The sequence below is a fragment of the Leuciscus leuciscus genome, assembly GCF_965113295.1.
Source record: "Leuciscus leuciscus genome assembly, chromosome: 8".
Lineage (NCBI taxonomy): Eukaryota > Metazoa > Chordata > Actinopteri > Cypriniformes > Leuciscidae > Leuciscus > Leuciscus leuciscus.
In genome coordinates this window covers 15,330,263-15,353,348 of record NC_138732.1, presented here as the reverse complement: position 1 = coordinate 15,353,348, position 23,086 = coordinate 15,330,263, and the positions used below count along the sequence as shown (strand labels likewise).

The following is a 23,086-nucleotide window of genomic DNA, read 5'->3' as shown; positions in this document are numbered from 1 at the left end:
CATCACAAGTACAATTATGTACCAGCTGAGCTACCAAGAAAGCTTGATATGTCAGTAAAACCGAACATTTGAAGCTGGTTAATGATGCAAACTCCAAAATATATTTGTTTACATATCATGCACTATGGTAAAAAGTGTTTTGAGGTCATAACATAATGGTGCAAGGAGCCACGTGAAAATAAGTCTTTATTAATCATAATCTGCCCCTGTAATCATAAGTGCTTGCTGTTTTACTGCCTCTAGTGTTCATTTCTGTTGGAAACTGCAGTGATATGTACGTATTGGTACGTATTTTGCGTTTTGCAAAAATGTTGCCACCGATATGTTTTTCCAATGAGCCTATGTTGGAAAAAGCATAATGGGGCATTTTAATAGTAGATTACCATGTTTGGGGATCCTTTTTATCCAAAAGTTTGAAATCCATTTTCCTATGTGATATTGTTTTTGTCAGATAAATCTAAAAGTATGCCCAGCACAACTCATAATGCTTCTTAACATGACCATGAAGTGAATGCGACAAGCTTAGACAAGCAATCATCTGTCTACACTGTAAAGCAGAGACCTCTTTTTAATTTCAGTTTCAGAGAGAATAATCAGTGTGCTTCCCTATCTTGTGTACAATTCAGAAAGGGTGAATCAGCAGAAATATGACCCATTCTATTACTTCACACTTCAAACATTCCACAGCTACACAAAATGAGTCATCAAAATCGCTCATCAGCTTCATTACTGCTTGAGCAATTACCTACTTTTCCATTTTTAAAAAATGTGATTCAGCCATGGATGTTCTCATTACTGTTCAAATCACAGCTTGCTAGGCTTGAATTTTTGTCAATACTAATTAATCAGTAACATGCTCTCCAAATTTTCCAGAGGTACCCTAACAGGGTCTGAGCAAAGTTTTTAAATGAGTTCACACGCTTGATTGCTTGTACAGATGCACAATACGGCATAATTACACGTGGGAAAGGTGGCAGAGATACTATCTAACAGTTGTGGCTGTGTAGGCTGTTTAAGAGCAGACAGGACTGTAGCGTGTGGATGGTAGCGTGCTGGAAAGCCTGTCTGTGTTGATTCCCATCCAAGGTGTTGTGTTAATTACTTTGGATGCCATCCAGAAAACCTCAAAGAAATTAGAGAACTGTGACGTTCAATTTTGTACAATTCAAATTTTTTTCATGGTTTTTCAGTGAACCAAACTTTTTTTTGTTGTTCTTCTTCTTCTCCTCCAATATTGTCATGCTACAGATAAAGCTCTTCTTTGAGTTCATGAGGTATGGGCTTCTATTATTTGTATTCATGTTTGCCTGAAGGTAAGTGTCATTATTTGGCACTCGGGATTGTTTTGTGGAGATGAATGTTAATGAGGAAGCCCTTTATATTTTATACTGCGTAATCTACTGAACACCTTGTCCTTCAGTCAGTGAAGCACTGTTCATTGTCATTGTCACGAATGATGCAAGTACACAGTAAGTGCCAGTTGATGATTTAAAGGGATAGTTCACCCAAAAAAATTGAATTCCCTCATTATTTATTCACTGTCATATTATTCCAAATGTGGGTCTCTCTTCCTCACTTAACGCTATCATAAACTTTTTCATCTGAACAAAAAATGCATTTTTTGTCCATACATAGAAAATCAAAGTAGCCCAATGTGGTTTTGAACCCAACATCCTTCAAAATATCTTTCGTGTTAATATAAAGAATAAAGGTTTGGGACTATGTGAGGGTGAGTAAATGATGACAGAATTTTCATTTTGGGTGAACTATCCTTTTAGGATATAGAGAACAGCGCTTTCCACTTTCAATGGATCAATACATCTGGCAAACAGAGACCCATTCATACACTGCAAGCTCACTCTCTGTCTGTGCTATTTCACAACAACAACAAAACAAACTAAAAAGATGCTTTTCCACCCAATTCTGCCTGGATGAGTGCTCTAAAGCCATGAATATGTTTTCTGTTGGTTTCCTGTTGAGAGTGTGGCCACCTTCCGCTCCAAACTGAGGTGGGATGTAGACAGTTCAGCGGAGGGGCTTGAGGGGGGAAGTCAATCCACACTAAAAGCTTAGTTGCTATCTGCCTCCTAGCATAGAGCCAGGAGGCACATACTGTAGGAAAGCATTAAATAAACATTAATGGAAGTGGGTTAGTGGAGATTTATTAAGGAGGCAGTTTGGCCTTGCCTAAGGGAGCCATGCACCATTTTATTCACTCATACAAGCACACAGGTAAACAAACAAGGTAATTTATGGCAGGCTTCACAGGTGGCGTTGTTTGGAATTCACTTTCTAGACGTTTTTTAGGGTAAGACAATTGTTTTTTTCGCACCGTCTCAAGGACTTTTAATCATTTATCATGTACTGAATTGATGATGTGCAGAATTCTCTTCTGTGGGCTTGTTTGTTGGAATTTTGTTAAAGTAGTTTTTGTAAAGTAATGAGGTTAAAGGGAATTTTTACGCTATTTTTCTAACACTGTCTTTTATAGTGAAATATGGTATGTTCTTCGGAAACTTGTGTTCACTCTCTCCTTTGAGGACAGCTGGAGAGGGAGACAGAGAGAGAACCAACAGACGGCGGTTGCTTTGGAGAAGGTAGTGCACATAATGTTTTTAGTATCTTCTCTCCACCCCAGCATGTGAAGCAGAGGTGACACGGGTGACAAAGAAGCGTGAAGAGTGTACTTTGAAGGTTCTTACAGAGGTAACAGAAAAGAGAGAGAGATTGAGGCAAAGAACAAGCAAGAAAAAGAGCTGAAGGAATTGCTTTTGTTGAAGAAGCCGGGACTGATATTGGACCGTACATGTCAGCCGTTGTCAATGTGACAAATCTTTGATGTGGAAATAATAGCTGGTGAGGGCTTGGCCCAGTCCAGTGGAACTACGTGTGACTATGATGAGCTATTGTCAAACACACCCACATATTCTCGATCACTTTGACTTAGGCACAGGCAGTATTTTTGGCATTGTATTCAATCGAGACCAAACCTTAAAGCTCTGTTGTTTTGATTTCGCTATATCTGCATTCTCTGTCATAAATAGAGCTTGTTCAAATTCAAGATATGAAAGTATGTGGGGTTGAAAACATTGCAAAACATGCATGCTTTTACGACTCCTCCAGTGGATGAATTAAACTGAGAGTAGAGCGTTTGTGTGAACCCTTATATTTTTCTTTTTCTCTATATTATTGAACTCTTTACTTACTTTACAAGGCCTGTCTACACCACCCCAGACACATACTATACACATAGACTAAATATTAATACTTTTTCAGTGTTGGTGGATGGAATGGAATGATAAAATGGGTTAATAAGGTGACAATGATAATTTTCCCGGCAATCAACTTTTTGTGTTTGTGTTTTTATTTTTCTATGAAGGTCCTCAATATTTTGCATGAAATATTTCTTACATTTTGAAATTGGTGTTTCTGTGTTAATGCGAAATTTTAAGAAGCTTCACAGAGAATGAATGCTGAATTTCAGAGTTTTTATTTTATATTTATATTTTTATATGTATAAATATATATTTTATATATATATATATATATATTTATATTTAGGTTTACATTTTTATTGCAAAATCACTGTTACATTTAAAATTTTCTGTGAAACTCCTTAATATTTTGCATACAAGTTTTGGTAACATTTTATATGCAATTTGAACAAAAAATCAACCTTTGTTTACTGCTCATGACGAAACCTACATAATTTAGTTATCTCCAAGTTGAAATGTCATTTTTGCCCATCTAGTTTGATCAAATGGAATAATGATAACTGTCAAGCTTGTTTCCTGAACAATCTGCCCATCTGCTATTAGTTGGACAAACAGATAATCCGTCTCCAAACCCAGTGTTTATGTTTCTGCATGGTTGCCATAATCAAAACAAACAGAACTGTATTTTGACAGCCTCCAAGAGCCACAGTGTTTACACTTTAAGCTTGAGCCACACTAAAATATTTTTTAAATGTGAGAGACCACAAACATGAAATCATAGATTTAACCGTTTTGTTCCTCTAGTGTGGGGAGTTCCGCCATGTGACCAGGAAAGCACACCACACACTAACAGATTCCATTCACAAACCACCAGAGTCCCGCCTGTGAACACGGGAAATCTCGCAAAATCTAAGTAAACAAACATGGCGGACGACCGGCAAGAAGAAATACTATACTCTTATAGTGTATGGACTACTTTTTACAGAAAATCTGTGGCGAAATAATGTGTTTAGATGTCATGGAGACGGTGTGAACATGGACTTTACATGTTACAGCGCGAGCTGGAGGTGAGTGTTCCGTCAGCTCGTTTTCAGTTTGGGTATTGTTTCGTTTCACGTGATAGTCTCCCGAGCGTGCGCGTGTTTGCCTTCGGGGTTGAATATTTACGATTAAAAAATCAGGGCGGCTCCGACGTTCTTCCGAGCAGATTCAGTCAACCCCCAGATTCAGTTAAAGGTGGTATCAGTGATTTCAGGGCCAAAAATATTTTTATCACATTCATCTAATCTTTCCTAACGATCCGCTAGCTGCCCGCCCCTCTGACTTCGCGTGCAGCCGTGCACGAGCACAAAACCTCACAACACCCTCCCCCTGTCGGTGATTGGTTGGAACACTATTTGTTTTGGTTTTGAGTGTTTGGCTAAACCATTTGTTTTTGTGTGCAGATCTCAGAGCCTAGGCTGCCTACAGAGACGCGTTTTTTTGACGGCATGCTTATGGGGCGGGCAGCTAGCGGATCGTTAGAAAAGATTAGATGAATGTGATAAAAATATTTTTGGGCCTGAAATCACTGATACCACCTTTAACACACATCACAGGAAAATCGGATAAGACAATCTGTAGAACGATCAAGATAATCAGACTTTACCTAGGATTGTCGGAAGGGGAGAAATCGGCCCAAAATCGCCCCGAATATCTTGTGGTGTGTGCCCAGCTTTATTAGGAAAATAAAGCTACAATTGGCATAGTTGACTTTACATATTAAAGTGCGATAAGAGATAGTATTATAATGCTGAAGAAATTTCAGGGGAAAAATTCCTCTCAATTAAATTTCTCATCAGAAATCATAATATTTGTTTATTAAGTTAGATGGTTCCATTTTCAACTCATTTTCAGGACAGCACTCGCATCCTATAATGGCTGTTAAACAATCTGACTCATCTGAGAAGTTGAGATGAATAGCTTGAATAAAATACCAGACGTGGATTTGATATATCCTCTCTGTTCCTTCAAAAGGGCAATCTCGGCCCATCCACACCGCTTTGAATCCAGGAACCACAATCACCTGGAAATGAAGGCTGAATATGTGCAGCTAAATTACGGTCTATGTATGGCACGTAGCTTTATTAGCATGCGGCATAAAGAAAGTGAGGCTCTATTGGCAAGCGCTACCTGTTTGTTTATGTATGTGTGTGCGGTTTACGAGGCCACGGGCGGTCCACGTGCGCCTCGTGATCTGTGAGACTGCACGTCCCTGACATGAGCTGTCAATAGCCATTCAGTGAGAGAACCTGCCTTTATCTGCTCTTTAAATTGCAGAGCACATCTCTCATGGGGGTTCGGCGTGCTCTGTTGGGAGAAGCAATGACTGCAATCAGCTATTCCCTCCAGCATTTGTGTTAGACCCCCAGACAATGAAACTTTCCTCTATCACTCCTGCGCCGGCGTTAATAGCTCAGTGCACCACTGACTCCAAAGTTAGATGGAGAGGTTATTGAATGCCTCTGTTTGTCTCGCTTGACCTCTGCAGAGAAGCGGTGGCTTTGCTCAATTTTCCACAGGTGACCCCTCTTTTGTTGAAGGATTGTGGAAAGGATTTGGAGGGCAGCAAGTTGCTTTGTTTGTCGATGTCTTTCCATCACTGTACAATACCCTTCTTATCCTTCCTTAACTGTATCTTTCTCACGGCTTCTCCAAGCATTCGCGAGAGCAGTACGAGAAGCTCTCCACCATGCACAAGAATATGCAGAAGCTCTACGAGAGCCTGGGGAGCTACTTCGCCTTCGACCCCCACACAGTCAGCGTCGAGGACTTCTTCGGAGACCTGGCTAACTTCCGCAACCTCTTCATGGTGAGTACAGAAACACTGTTACCTGTTCTGCCTGTAGAGTGCTTCTATCTTCTGATCTTTGCACTCCTCAAGGTTGAAGAGATTTTATGTTTTTCTTTTTTCTTTCTCTAATGTATATAAATCTGGCTTTCCGGAAGAGTCTTTGAGAGAAGGTGGAGATAATATTCTAATTAATACTTCCGATGCCCTCTCCACAGCTAGATGGCACAGGTCAGGGTTGCTGGATAGCAGTATGATTAAGTTTAGGATTGCTTTGACAGCTTCTTTCACTTGGAATGTGAGAGCCCAATTCTCTTTCTAACTTCACATTCTTTTCTACATATATAAATACACACCTTTTTATCAGTGCATAGTTTTAAGTAATAGCACGCCACTCAAAACTAAAGCTGCTGGCCTTGTCTTAAGTGCATGTGGTGATTTAGCTTGTTTTATCATATTTGATAAAGACATTATCCTTACAGTGGTGAAGAGATGGAAGGACAGGCTTATTGGGCAGATTAAAGCATACATAAACTGTGCTGAGAATGGAATGTATAATGTATTACCAAACGTGTGGCTCCCATGCAGATAAAAGAGTCTCAGAAGCTTATCCTTTCAGAGTTTCGTTAGCTTCTGTATTTGGTGAGTATCAAGGTAACGCCTCCTCCCTGTCACATACAAAAAAAATCCCTACCTGGGATTTAGGCAGGTAGGACTAGGTTATTGCTGATAGGATGGGATTTATCCAGACTGAGAGCGAAACTAGGGGAGGCGTTTCAAGTACATCTCACTGTACAAAGAAGATATGAGATTTCCAGCTAATTGATTTTTTTTTTTAGGTTCTTAAAGTCTGACTTGTATTTGCTTCTTAAAACCTAAATGGGGCTTAGGGATTATATAAATAAATGTTATATAATACATATATTTTGCATAAAAATTCGTAAATTTGTAAAGAGTGTTGAATTGAACTTTGTGAAAACTTGTATGTAAATATTCATTTTAATATAAACATTTTATAATAATTTAATATTCATCTTTTATAATAATTACAATTATAGCTATTCGTATTTTATTAATAATTTAAATTAATTAATTTGTATGTTTTATTTTATTGTATATACATCTATTTTTTAATAAATGTAAATACACACATTTTACATCTCTTACAAGCTTCTTAATATTTTGGATAAAAGTTGCACAATATTTCATATGTATCCTGCACAAGAAGTCAACTTTTGTTTACTGAACATGATGACACCTACATGCTGAGAATTTCTATTGGATGGAGAACATTTCATGAAACTTTTGCAGTTGAGTTCAAAGAACATTAATGCTGTGAAAAGTTTTTAGCTTCACTGTGGTGAGAGCATCATGGGATTAGGATCATTTTGATTTAACATGGAACCGCGATATGGACTTGAGGAGGAGGACAGAATGCCTCCACACAAAGGAGTCTCTAGAGATTTATTTTTTACACGTATATTTAAGTACTCCTGCTTTTTCCTATGTTTCATCTCCCTTCCAGAAGAAAAAGTGATAACACAATGTCCAGAAGGTATGCGCAAAGTCTTAAAAAAACATTACAGTGAATGACAAGGTCTCCTTGTCTGAGGTTTTTGTCTCACCCCTCTCTCACAACCAAATCTAAAAACCAACTTTCATACGCTCTGATCAAAGTCTAGCAACACATGACACGGCGCTCCCTTCGATATAGCGCTGAATGCCTGTAAAAGGGGCATCTATGAAAATAAATTATTCTCTCAAGCGAAATAGCTCTTTATAAATAAGTTATCAGTGATTTAGACTTCAAAAAAAAAAAAGGAGCAGAGTTGGTAGAGAACACATGGCTGGATGTCCAATGGCACCACAAATATTCCTTTTTTTTTTTTTCTTCTTTTTTTTTTTAAACCCAACTACATGCAGGGCTCGCAAAATCACTAGACCGACGTCCCGGGGCTATTGTGTTTTCCAGTCGGGCTACCAAAATGCATAACCGGCCTGCCCGACGGGCTATCTGAAATAGTCAAATTCCCTCCCTTTATTCACATTATTGACTAGTTAATTTAAGATAAAATATGACCGCGCAAGTTTTTGATCATGCTGATTATCCGCAGCGCAATTTCTCATGATCTCCGTGCCTGTTTTAAGAGAAACAAATGATCAATAAAAATTAAAGCTCCACTTTCAAGTGAATGCTTTACTTTGCGTGTCAGAATGTTTGAATCCATGTGCTAACACACTATGGGCCCTATTTGAACGATCTGAAATGCAAGTATAAAACGCGAAACGCAAGTAACTTTGTGGGCGGATCTCGGGCGCTGTTGCTATACCGGCGGGATAAATGACTCGGTTCACAGCCAAGGAGACTGACGTTCTCGTCAGGGACGTTTAATACAGAGAAGTGATGGGAGAAACCCACCCAAATAAGCTTAGGTTAAACAGGCGCCTAAGTTTAGGGGTTTTAGCGTTGTCAGGCTTTAAAACAACGGAGCTGCGCGCTCTGGTTTATGGCTGCTATCATTTTGACCTGCCACAAGGTGACACTGTTTTTAAAACTCAGGGGTCGGTTGCACCAGCTGTGTAAGTTACAACTTAGCCTAGTTTTGACGTAAATGGACACTAAGTTACGACTTACGCACTTCTAAATATTTTTGCGTTGCACCATTAAACTTAGTTGAACTCCGATCAGGAGTAACGGTTGGAATAAAATATCAGACAGACTGAACTGCATCAATAAGCTCTTTTTTTTACCTGACAGGCTTCAATTCTTTAGACATATGATAATGCTGACATTTACACTCGCTTACATTTTAAGAGAGAGAACATTATGTGAAAAGATTACTTTGTTAGCGGCTCTTTAACACAAACCCGTCCTAAACAGCCTGCCGATGTGTGCATCGGTCCATGTTGCGCATGTCAAATATCAGTCATAATCAATAAACGTAATTTCTTATGTTTTTTGTATCAGTATTTGTTTATAGACCCTTATTAATTTCATTCCAAATACAGTTTCTGAATGTTATTTACTTATGTTATTCATGATCAAGTAGGCTATCGTATTTAATGGAAACTTATTTTTACCGTTAGTAATGTGAGGCAAAAGAAGTTAGAATGAAGGATAAACTGAAATTCACAGCATTTTTACACAACTTCTGCTCACGTATTTGAAGGCTGCTATTGGATCATCGAGGCTAAACGTCATAATGTGACTATACTCATTACTTTACAGAGAGCTTACGACCTACTAGCAACGTTCTGCCTTACAAACAAATGGTGCAACGGAATAAAGTAGCCTACAGAGTTAGTTACACACTAGCTAGTAGTTACTAAGCCTCTAGTGTGGACTTTATGTTCCAATTTAAGAAAGAACTTACGAATGGTTGGTGCAACCCTACCCAGATGCATATTTGTATTGATGATTCTAATTTGATTATTTTATATCTGATTGTTGATATTTGTGTTTTGAACAAGTTTTTGATTGATGTTTTGACTCCTAACCAATTTTCTACATTATTTGATTTGGGCTAGTAAAATTCATTCCGGGCTACCAAAACCTGAAGAGTGCCTCCCCAAAGGGCTACCATCGATTTAGAAATTTTGCGAGCCGTGACATGTATTTACATGTTGAAGCATGTATTCCCAGTCAAATACATTTATAACAGCTGAGAGCTATTTTGGTGTATGCTGGGAATGTGATATTGTGTCTTTATACCATGGTCTGTCTGAATACTCAATTCTGATTGGCTGGAAGGTGTGCAATAAAAGCGTTTAATGCACAGGTAGTTCCAAGTCAGTTTTATCACCGTTTTATATTAATGCGCTATTCATTGAAGCGCACATACACATATATCACTCGCACACAGCACGCTACGCCTGCGCGCACACACAAACATTCAGGAGCACAGAAACAAATCAACCCTGCCCTGCGACTTTTAGTTATAAAATAGCTTCGCTACTGAATCACTATATTTCTTAGCAACGACGGTTCTTTGCCTCCACGTCATGCATTAAAATTGTTTAATGCACAGCCATGGATTATCCCTTACACAGCCAGAAGTAATGTGATAAATTTAAATGTGATACAAGTTGTTGGCCCTAACCAGCCAGGACAGAACATGCTATCGGTCGCTTGGTTTTCCTGGATAGACCCGCCCACTTTTAGTTCCATTGGTCCAAAATCCTACTACTCATAACTGAACATTAAATCTTAAATTTGGCCAGATACAGTAAATTGCTTGTCGCATCATGTCCAGTTATGACCAGATTTTGGCCACATATTTGCGAATGTACTTTGTGAATCTTTGGCAGGCAAAGGTTATGAAAGAAATTTGTATTCATGATAGAGCCCTCCACATAATATACGTTTCACCATAGCATATTTATGGCACCTCATAGTTTTATCAACATTTATCCTCAGAAATAGCCCACATTGCTGTATGTTAAATTGCCTGAGTGACACATCCATTTGGTAGGACAAAAAAAAAGCCCTGCCTGCCCGTTCTCAAAAAGCACGCACACTCCGATAAGAGAACCCATTAGCTATATTTCTTTTCAGGGTCAATAGAAATGAAATTTGATTTCAGCACATGAAGTTTGTTTCAGATCGTCCCATCAATTTATCCAGTGCGCAGATCCTACTGTGTCTTTGTCTTCTGTGTGCAATCCTGACTAGCGGCTGTGGATGAATATCAGTATATTAATGTCTTATCAAAGTGCAACAGATGGTGATGAACTAACAATCTCACATGTTAATGGAGTGAGACACTGGTTACACCAAAAAAGGTCAGCAGAGTTTGAGCCACAGTGATGGTGCACAACAAGCATGACTCAGCTAATCAATAGAATGCAAGTGTGTGTGTTAGTGAACGTGCATATTTGTGCCGATACATATATGCCTGCACACACAGTTATCGAGGGCCTTTGGCTTAATGTATAATGTCGTCCCTGAGAATAATGATAATGATGATACTAATAATAGAAATTGTGATGTAGTGTGGTGTCATCACTGCCTGTTTTTCATTTTCACCACACAGCTAATGTGAGTGATCGCAATTAAACCCAATGGAGTGTCCCTTCAGATTGGTCTAATATTTGAGTCAACACGCACAACATCGGCCACTTTTCACTCTTGGCAATTTTGTTGGCCTCTCACAGCCTGCTGAAAACTAATGGGGGATATGATCCAATAAATAAATAAATAACTCAAATATCATCAAATTTGTTCAGTTAGTGTACATTTTGTTTTGGCCAAATAGGCCCATCTGTGGTGTGGATTTTTTGTCCTCCGTTTCTCCCGCTCTCTTTTTGTCCCCTTTCCCGAAAGTGTTCCTTGAATAGCCAAGTGTGTATACATTGTGTGTAGGGCAATACATATATGATGGCCAACCCAAAAAAAACATAAAAATGAATTATAGAGCCCCTGCACCCTTTTTTTTTTTGTCTCTGTGTGTAACAAGGCTGTTCAAATATTCTATACTAAGGCTGGGCAAACAGGAGGAACTACAAAGCCTTCTCCACAACGGAGGATTGCAGCAGGAGCGCACTTCCTTAGTGTCACTCTGCTGAACATGTACCCAGCGAATATATTTACAAAGACATCTAGTCCTCAGTGGCTGCCTGGAAGGACAGCATCCTATCCTGTGCTTGCCAGCATGCATAAACACACTCGGGGTAGATGGAGTCCATATTGGCAAATTCAGTTCTGCAGCAATCCCTCTCCTAGAGTAATGCAAACAGAACTGTGGACAAAAGCCCGCCGAACGTCGCCTTACCAATCTAGAGATCGCACAACACGCTGCGTTTTTACATAAAATGTGCTTTTCCCAGGTGGGTTTGTTGTGTTGATTGGTGTTAGAAGTAAACGTCTTTCCTATTATCAGATCAAATTCATCCAACTGAAAATGTTATCAAATCCTCCCACATTTTCTTCATTCAAGATGGATGTTTATTCATTGTTAATATTTAGTGTGTGTCAGATTGTATTAATATTAATATATATTAACATCCTTCTACTAACTCAGGGTTTTAAAAAGAGAATTCCCCTAAAAAATTAAATTATGTTACCAGTTACTCATGTCATTCTAAACCTGTATGACTTTTTTTCTTCTGCTGACCAGAAAAGAAGAACCATGAAAGTCAGTGGTGGGCAAAATATCGTATTTTTGGGCTCCAAGTCATACAGGTTTAAAAATTGTTTTTACTGCATCGTCCTTTCAAAGACAGACGGATAGAGCGCTATCTCTCTCACTTTTAAATAACCCTTTCTGAGTACTCTAATTAACCAAAACAGTTTTAAGGAAGACTTTTCCCCCTGTAATCAGCTTTCCTAATGACTTTGGATTATTTAGTGTGCAAACACAATTAGCCGGCCTAATTTGCCTTAACATATTGATTGGTGGCCACCGCTGACAACCACAGGACTTCCCGTGGATTTCAATCCTTCCTGTTTATTTCTGTCTTCTTTTTTTTTTTTTTTACTAACCTTTACCTTTCGTTTGCATAGAGCGTATCTGCAGCCGTGAGATATCAGCTTTCCCTGGCAAGGAGGACCGATGGGGATGCGATTTGAATTTGCAACAGTCAGAGGCACTGTGACCACGAGAAACAAATTTCCGTGAGACCGTGCAGCTCAGATGAATGCTCTTCGGGCCTTTCGTGAGCAAGAACATGATCATGGTCTAAATTGTGCATTTGATTCTCCTAAGCAGACGTACGTGTTGCATGTAGAAACAGCAAAAAAGCACACCATCCCACCATCGTTTTTGCTTTATGCTAATGCGATTCTGTCCTTTGTAGTCAATAGCACAGACATTTTGCGCTATGAGAGTGATATTCAAAAGCACTCCCTCTGGGTGTTGTTTATCTCATGTAAAGCTTCCTAATACCTAAAACACAATTAAGAAAATTGATAAAATCATAAACACTGCCCCAGGCTAATTGGCATCAGGCAAAGGGTTGAAAACATGTTTGTTGCCATGGTAATTAGGGTTTTTGCATGTTTGATGAGGGTGAGATAGTTATGTTGTTTAATCGTGTTTGCAGTCAGAATTGTTTGTTTGTTTATAAAAACTTTTGCCAGCAGGAATTATTTTTGTTGCTATGAATAAATGATTTTTCAATTAAGAATCTAACGCTTGACAATGAGCTTGATGCTATCTCCAATTACAAGAATGAGATTGAACTGTCAGTTTTGGAGACCCACAATCCTGTGACTTCATGATAATCTATTTGAAAATGCAAAATCACAATAACAGGAAGAATTGTTTATGCAAATTTTTGTTGTCACTCTGTGGCATGAATAGATGAATATAGAATTCCTTTTCGCACTCTTTGGACAGCCTTATGCATGCTGACTCAATTACTTTTATTAGAACAAGTATTTTGTTTATTCCTTGCTGACTTATAGTTTTGCAGCAAAATGCAAATCTGGAACAATTGCATCTCTCTCACTCATGTTCATCCTTGTCCTTGTCATTTCATGAAAAGACAGTGAGCTCCTGTTCCTGGGCTTGACGGCCACTCCGCGATTGACCACCATGATGAGCTGCACTTTTCTCCTCCCACACTGTACCCATGATCCTTTTGTCTCCGTACCGAAAACGACACGCATGTCGGAAACCCTAAGGGAGTCTGAAAGGGCCAGACTGTCGACAATCATTATATCGTACCAAGAAAGAACAAGACACACACATATACGTGTACACAAAACACTCATTCCTCCCTGTAAGGCAAGGCCTGTCAGGTTAGTTGTGCAGGCCTGGGGTGAAGAGACCTTTGCTGTGCTGGAAAGGTTATGTAGAAGTGGCTTATTTTCTCTCCTCTGCTGTGTTTCTGTGCCCTCTGAGCGTCTCTGTCTAGCCCTCTCGCCGTCTTCATACCGCCTGACACCTCCTTGGCATTTAAAGAAGAAGAGAGGAGGAGGACGATATCTCTGCGTCTCTGTATACAGGCCTCTCTCCCACTCGCTGGTACCCCGCCAGCATTCAGTCACTGGAAATATCCAGAATGGACACTGTGTTATCTGCTTTCACATTAATGCTCATGGAGACTGTAGCTCAGTGGGGACAACGGCAGTATCAGGAGCCATCTTGATGTTCAATTAGACAATCTCTGTCTGCTTCCTCTTCTCAACACTCATTGTTTCATTCACTGTAAGCAGAAAGGCTGCAACTGTGTTCCTTTATTTCAAGAGCAGATAAGCAGGCTCAGATGAAATCTGTGAACTGTCTTTACATTTTTTGTGCTGATTTTGGAATTTAGGAAGGGATTTAAACATGGTAAAATGTGGTAAATGTTGAGTGAAAAGTGTGCGTGTGCGTGCACGTGTGTAGGCTCTTGTGTAAATTGAAATTGAGCAAAATACCTCAAGGGCATGTTGTAGTAGTTGTATTGTTTACAATAACAATTATTATTTAATTATTATTTTTTAAACATTTAATAATAATAATAAGTGTAAAAAAATTTTTGACTATGTTTGGCAAGTGAGTGAACTAAATTGATGAGATGCATAATTTTAAATACAGTATGCAGTATTTTTCAAATTAATGACAGTAGTTTTGTTATACAAAAAAAAAAAAAATATATTATTTTTTAAATTTATTTTTTATTTTTTAAAATCAAATTATGTCTATATTGACATCCTGAACTGAGATGAGATGGTATTCTCGATTGAAACAAGTAGAGGCTTGGACCCGGAAACAGTGTTCCTTGCGTCATAACACAGGCTTCTTGCACACAGGCTTCTTCCCTTTTATGGGTGACTGAAGTTTGAATTATGTGGAGTTCTGCAGGCATAGTCAGTGTGGGCCTGCAGATAAGCAATATCCTTAGTGTGTATGTACTTACCATTGTTACTAGAGTATGTCACTCCACATTATAAAGTGCTGTCTATAGTGTTTCTTCAGTTGTAGAATTGGAATTTTCTTTCTTTCCCTTCTCTTCCACAGTCATCTCATTTACCCTCTAATTTCATTGTCTTTATTTCTCTCTGACAAATCAGGATGCTGTGCGGGAGAACCACAAGAAGAGGGAGATGGAGGAGAAGATCAAGAGAGCCAAGCTAGCAAAGGAAAAGGCTGAGCGAGAGAAACTCGAAAGACAGCAGAAGAAGAAGCAGTTGATTGACATGAACAAAGGTACGGCACTATTGGCCCTCCGGGGCCCGACTGCAGCCGGGCTCACGATTTCACATGATGATAAGCACTGCAGGGGTGGGGGTGGTGATGAGGAACAGGGCCATACTTCCTCTGTGAAAAATCACACAGTTCACCGCCTGTTCCTTCGCACTACATCTACAGGCAGAATAGATGTCATTGAGAATGTTTCACTGAAAAATCTTTATTTAGTAACTTTCACAGTTTAAGAAAGCAGTGTCAGTATATTTGAAGACATCTGTCAAGTAAATGTTGACGACAATAATGTTAATTACAAAGCCATGCCTACACCAGTGTGAAATCCAGTCGGAACCGAAGGGATTTCAGCAGCGATAACTGCTACAGCTGTATGAAATAAATAGACTATTTTTTTATGCGTTTTATTAAATGGAGCATTTGTGGCATTGCTACTTGAGGGTGTGGAGCAACCCAGCAGCATTATGGGGCTGTGCTGACAGGGCCGTGCCAGAGAAGATGTAGGTCACATGTAAAGATAAGCATCCTAGGTTCACTGCTTTTGTAGAGCAGACAGATAATGGATTGGCAGATTGCCTGTGGCCTAGTAAATGGAGTTGAGAGTCAACTATTAAGTTTTTGTAAGCTTGCTCAGTTTATTTCAGAAATGAAAAGAGGCCGCGTTGACAATAGCTTAATTCAGTTTGGATTACAGAAAAACTGATTGTATATGAAGTACATATTGTCCTTTGTGCATATAAACCCTCCAAAATGTTGTGTTCTGAAAAGAAATGTGTGGTTCGGTTTAAAATGTAAAGATAGAAAATGGGGAGGCTGACCAAGATGTATCACGCAGCATGCAAATTCGGGGCAAATTCTTGCCATGAGAGATATGAAGTACTCACTGCACTGCACAATTCTGATCCTTACAATGAGACAGAAATTCCTGCCTCTGGCCAAAGCTTTTTCACAAGTGCTCCAACTTAAAATGTCACACTGAGCCCAGCACTTCACAGTATTATATTTGAGCCTTGCATTTGAGAAAATGACATGTAGAACTTCAGCTCTGTGTGTTTCCACAGGATGACTGATGCATGCTAGTTTCATAAGGAGTGACCGCATTGAATGCTGAGCCTGTAATAATGCGGATGGAAAGACAGTGGATAACAAACCCTCTAGTCCAGTCAAGAATACCTTATTTTTAGTTATCGCTTTCCCTGCGTCAAAAACCCGTAAAAAAGGCTTTTATCATTGATCTCCTGTAGTCATCACTAGATATAAAGTGAGTTCTGTTGTACATTTGGCTCCATATATGCATTAAATAATGCTTAACAGATCAGACGTTAATTTGCATTCAAATATGAATATGAAACTACTACTACTTTTAAAAGAAGTCTGCAATTATTTACAGAACAAAAATGCAGTTCTTTGGAAAAAAATAACTTTTTCAGTAAACATTTTATTTCCTTACAAGGGAAAAAATATAATTTGTATTATTTAAAAAAACAAATCTAATTAAATTAAGTTTAGCTGTAATGATTGTTTATGTGTGAGCAAAAAATAAATAAATAAAATAATATATATATATATATATAATATATATTATTGTGTGTGTGTGTGTGTGTGTGTGTGTGTGTGTGTGTGTGTGTGTGTGTGTGTGTGTGTGTGTGTGCTTTATTAAACAGAGGAAACAATAATATCATTATAATTAACCCAATATTACTGTAATCAAACACCATTCAGTGGCTCGGTTGGGTGTCTTAGAAAATAAAATCATTTTGCATTTATTAATGTGAACTTAGAAATGCGGAAGCTTAGCTAAAGTGAGTATGTACCTTTTTTATTGATTTATTATTATTATTTTTGTAAATAGGGCAGTACTATTGTATTGTTCATTTGATCCACATATATCCTCTTTTTTGGCACACGACCCTCTTTCATTAGAACCCGTGTCTAACGGCCTTTTGATTAATTATACTTTTTAAGGCCTTTTCAAAGGACTATTTCTATAAAGAGATTTTTGAAGTCATTTTCCAAATTGATATCTAATGCCCTTCACATGCGCATGATTAACAATGGGATACATATTTAATGAGAGTTTAATTCATTTAGGGTTAAGAGGATGTGTTTGATGGGATGGTGGAGCTGGGCGAATATATATCTGTACCATTTTCATTTTTTAAAAAGTGTTTTTAAAGTCACACAGACGGTATCTGGAAATGTGTCCTTGCAAGGTTTCACGAGCAATTTTGAGTGCCATGTGATTGATATGCATTGCGAGCGGGACAAAATCTGTTTTTCTTGTGAACTATTAGAAATCCTAATATGGGAAATTGCTCATGAAATCATTACCCGGCCCCCCATTTGTTTTAATTTCCTCTAAGTGGATTTCCATATTCTCTTAGAATGACCAGATGTTCAGCATTCACCAAATTGCTTAACCCGCTGAAAGTAAATGGGGAATGATGTAAAATAGGCCTAAATCCACCTAATCCTTCTGTCTTTATTAGGAAAATATGTTTTGTCCTAGTGGGGCAGCCATTTTGCCAAAGGATATGAAACTATGTTGTTTACAGGGTGGCCTAGTCATTGTGAAACATCACTGAGGAATGATAGGATTTCCTGTGTGCCTGTCTATACTGTTTCTCAGCCTGCTGGCTGTTTCAGGGTCACAGTTGAGGGTCACTACAAGTGTTTATGCCCACATGTTGCCTTTGAGCTGTATGGGGTATGGCGTAAAGGCTTTCATGAAACAAAGGAATCACTCTTGCCATATTTTAGGTGAAGTGTAATTTCTGTAGAGCCCACGTCCCCTGTGTGGCTTTGTCCCTTCCTATTCTTGGACAAACCCCTGTTGTGTTTGGATGTGAGTGCTTACCCTCCAACATTTACCCAGCCGTTGTTGTGTTTTTTATACAGATATAATGTAACATATTTGGCTCAGGAGACATGTTTTGACTGAGGGCAAAGAGAGACGTAACCCTTTCCAATATTTCTATTCATCCAAGCCAATTCAGTAACAAACACAACATAGGTGAATTAAAAAATCTGTCCACTTCTTCTGTTCGATTACAGCCATTGTTTTGAGATAGTTGTGCAAGTTCAACTCGTGTTTTTGTTGTGTTGTCTTTTTTGCACTGCTGGTGTTTCTAATCTATAGGTCAGTTAGAAAACTGAGAATATTGTTCTTGTTTGTGGTCACTTGCTGAGTCATAGTCAATAACATCTTTCATGTGGCATATAAAAACCAGATGGTACAATAAATTATGTTGTTACAATAAATAAGACTGGCACACATCTGCCATAGTCAGGAAGAAAGTAGCTTCACTTTCCTGTCTGACAGTGCAAATGATCCCTTTAAAGGTTTAGAATTAAAGGGCTAAAAGGAAGCCCTTTATATATATATATATATATATATATATATATATATATATATATATATATATATATATATATATATATATATATTTTTTTTTATATATTTTTTTTTTTTTATGTGATGATAGCTGTCATTATCAGTGTGGTTGAGCTAAGTTTTTTAAGGTCCGTCTGCCAGTGCGTTTTAGAATGAATACTGCTCTTTATGTCTGAATAATTTCTATAACCCATTACCATTCATTCGGCACCCTCAGTCCCAGACAGGCAGTCAATAGGTTCAGTGTAATTCATTCTGTGTGTAGGGCGATTTGTGTGCACTTACATTTTTTTAAGCATCTTTATATAGTCTTTAAATGTGAAGTGTAATTTCTCCAACAACAATGTCACCGAACAGAATTCTAAGAAGGTTTTCAGACATTTGAAACACTCAAACACGTCACAAAAGATCAGGCTATTATAGCCTTGCCACAATCTCACGCCATTGGTTCAGGCAATGTTGCGCCAGTTGGGTCACGCAAACAATTTATAAAAATATATATTAGTCTGTGCAATTGGGGTGGAGATGTTTCAGTGAGACTTTCTGCAGGTTGCGTTGATGATAATTAGCTGATTAACTAATACATTTTATCAATCCGTTCAAAAACACTGATTCATGCAAGTGACTGTCTCTAGTTAGTTTAATCATTTACTCAAATAGATTGATTTGTTCTAAAATGCTGATTCATTCAGGAATGAAACGAGTGACTATTTTTATAAGTGAGTCACAAAATTATTCATTGAACCAAACTGATATAAAAGCAGTAATTTATTTAAGTGGACTGTATATATTGAGGTTGGTAAGTTTTGTTGTTATTGTTGTTTAGAAATGTATTATTTTTCAGCACAAACACATTAAATCGAATAAATGCAGACTTTTTTAAAGAGAGAAAAAACAACAACTATTGACTCCAAACGTAGCGTATGCTGAAAAAAAAAGAAGGAAAAAAAAACTCTCAAATGAAGATAATTATAAAAAGCAGACATACACACATATATGATAACACACACATGCGTCATTCCAGCAGGTGACTGTGTGCAGATCTCCTGGCAAAGGTAATTCTGCTAAAGGTCGTGACTTTAGAATATGTTAATCTGTGTGATGCAAACAGAAAACCACGAGAAGCCACACACTCCACTGTCTCTCCTCTAATTATCATTCCCATTTTTAATTAGTCATTGAGATATTCCATCTACCTCATTGGTCATTATGAATAAGTCAACCAGATAAGTACCGTTGAATAATGCTGAGCCGACTATGGCATGTCATTATCTGTATTTTAACTATCATATTAAATCTGGGCTGTCTGCAGGATTCAGTGTCGGTGCCGAGAAATGAGTGTCTGTCCTATATGCATATCAGCGTTCCCCATCAGCTCTTCAGTGTTATTTACACCCACTGTCAGGGAGCTCAATCCTCCTTTGAAGAATGCCACGTTAAATTCCAAAGCCCGCTGGATCCCAAGCATAAGCAAATTCCACTCAGGAAATCTTGGAGTGTGCGACTGCTGGCATTGTGAATTTTTTTGTCATTACCTTGAAATACGCCAACAAGGGCGCCAAGCTTATCTGCTGTAGTGCATCAATTCTAATAAATAACTGCATATTAGCTTGTGCCGTATCAGCAGCCGGATGCCCCTGTGCCTTAAGGCGATGATAGCATGGCGAATTTCGCCATCAGTCTTGCCAGACATGCGTTAGCCGTCTCTAAATATCTAACGTGCGAGGAGCAAAGTCATTGATTTATCAAGATAAGCAATCTGTATAAGTCATGGTGACATCCAGAAAACCCAACATGTTTCCATTAATATCGCCCGTCCCACTCCACATTCTGAAATGAAGAGATATAGAGGCTGTGATTATTCCATGATAATGTTCATTTTCATCTCCCTGATTTTCCTTTAGAGAATATTTCCATCTTCAAATATATGTCATTTTTTTCCCCTTAAATAAGAAACTTTTTTTCCTTTTTGTAATGCTGTTTTGTGCAGCCAACCCTAATTAGGGTAGCACTAAATGTCCTAATCACTTTAAGCCTCTTTAACTTAATTTAGCCCACTCTCCCTCAGGTCATAGCAGAAATGAGAGGATACATCTGAGAATCCCTCCACCGCCAGCACCCTCCCGCTCTCCGAGCACGCATTCGCGCTGTTGCGTGTCATTAATTTACAGCCATGGGTGTTCTACATTCTGATAATTTCTCGTCAAGAGTTCGGACCTGGAGAGCCACTCTGCAGTCACTCAAAAATAATTAAGCTCGCTGCTCAGAGCCCGGGCATCGCATTTTCAAAGCCTAAATCTTCAGAGAAGAAAATGAATGATGGTTTTTGACAGGACAACAACAGTTCTTCAAACACGGGTGTTTTGTTTGTCATACATAGGGATTACATTATAGCGAGAAAGACAGTGATCTCTTTGTCTAATTCCTTATGAGATACAGTAAGTGTCGGACTCGTGCAATGATTTATGAAGTGTATTCTCAGATAAGCCTGGCTCATGTGGTCTGTGATCTCGGCAAGCAGATGGCAAGGAGAGCAGGGAACAATCGCTAAGCATCACCAACCTGATAAACCACTGTGGTGATTCATTAGCATACGGAAAGATGGCAAGAAAAATGTGTAGCACGTACAACAGATCTCAGCTATCTTTTATTTCTCCTTGTGAGCTGAATATGCAAATGGCTCGGCCTCTTAAAAGCCAGACCTATTCCTGGAGTTTTCGCTTTACCTTTTCCTTCTGCTCTGTAATTTTCCTCCTTCCAAACCAAACATCTCTGACATCCTCTAATGCAGAGCCGTACAGCATCCGTCCACTCTTTGTTTTTGTTTCTTTATTTATTCATGCATACAGCTATCTGGTTCATGGACGCAGGAGTTGCTGTCTCTTTGCTGGTTGTGAAATAGCATCACCCTCTAATCCACTTCCATCTCCTCCCAGCCGACCAATCAAACGGCATGAACGAGGGACAGACCTAACCTGGGTGGAGTAATTATCTGCTCTGGCCATCTCTAAACGCCAGTCTCATTGGTCCCCTATTCCGCTTCTCATTGTCTAAGGCCTAGACCCCCTGGCGCCTATGTGAACTCAAAGAGGGAGTGCCCCGCTCAAGGAGGGGATGTGTGAGCATCCCTAATTAAATTACACACAGACATAAGTGGGTTTTCACATCAAGCTGTTCCAGCAAAACGCTCCAAAATGCCGGTCTGGTGCCACATCCATCTTCTTCATTACTCCTGAGTCCGGGCTCATTCTCTCAGAGTGCTTTGGAGCTCTCACTCCAGCAGGCCAGCTGACAGGTCACAGTGTCATATCTCGTGTCAGATCCTCCAGAGAGACAGCACCTCATAACAGGTGCGAGGCTGGAACCGGCAGGACTGTTGAACTCTTACTGCTAATGCACTTTCTGCAGCTGCGGTGAAAAGGAATCTCTCAGACAAAGAGTGGCAGGCGGGAAACACGTCCAAAATGCACCTGGCTCCTCGACGCAGGGCTTTGTTCGCCACATATGCGCAAGGTTAATTGCACAGGTGCCTTTCTCCAGGGTGACAGATAGATTAACATGTTTTTCACAAAAAATTGAAGGACAAGAAGGGACAAAGACGGTGAATGCTACTGCAAGATGCTTTTCAGCTTCTATTAATGTGGAAATGAGAGCTGGGGGTCTGTGGCTGTAGGCCGGTCACTGGGAGGACACAGTAATAGATATAATGTCCTCTGGACGGATCTTTGTTGTTTGGATTTTAGAGGCAAAAGTTGTATGTGTTTTAGCCTCCCTGGAGCAATCGTCTTCAGGAGCAATCGTCTTCAGGTGCAATCGTCTTCAGGTGCACCAACATAAATTGAGTTCTCAGTCAATCCTCTTTGTTTTTTGTTTTTGTTTTTCATCACCGTGGACAGATAGCAGGTTGAATTTATGAACCGGGCTTGAATTTATGAGCTGCTGCATTATTGTTGTAATGGCTCAGTTTGAAATGTAGAAATGAGGTATGGTGTACAATACAGATGTCATACAATTTTGAGAATATATTTCTTGTGTATCAATAGTTCTATATACATATATGTAAATATATATTCACACAATATATAGTTCTTGTGGATTCTCGGTGTCACTAGCTGGGTTTCATCCACATATTTTCATAAAAATGTTAGGGCATTAAATTAGATGCAAACAAAATATGCGCAAAATACGCTCAATTGTGGTAGTTGCTTAATAATTCCACAAGACATGCACTTAAACTATCATGGAAACATTTACAAATTTCACATTGTGCATAAAAATCAACTTTGCCTCAAGTCATATGGCTATTTCTCTCAAATGATTGGCCACTGTACTGTGTGATGTGCTGTTGACATAAGACATCTGCCACCAATCACTTTCAAACATGATTTTTTATTTTTTTTATTTTTTTTACAGCGGCAACAACTTTTTTCATTTTCCCCAGAAACTATTATTTTGATTTATTGAATACATGGGTTGGACACACTGCGTGCTTTATTTAGTTTTGTTTGTTTGTTATTTA

At 38.8% G+C, this 23,086-nt stretch overlaps 1 protein-coding gene across 1 annotated transcript in view; it reads left to right on the top strand.

The window, feature by feature from the left end:
- Positions 1 to 23,086, top strand: part of diaph2 (diaphanous-related formin 2) — a 442,308-nt gene that overhangs the window by 370,565 nt on the left and 48,657 nt on the right. Inside the window, exons 22-23 of the mRNA XM_082178708.1 lie at positions 5,902 to 6,066; positions 15,044 to 15,179. Coding sequence (XP_082034834.1) covers positions 5,902 to 6,066; positions 15,044 to 15,179 — 301 coding nt within the window. The remainder of the gene's footprint in view (positions 1 to 5,901; positions 6,067 to 15,043; positions 15,180 to 23,086) is intronic.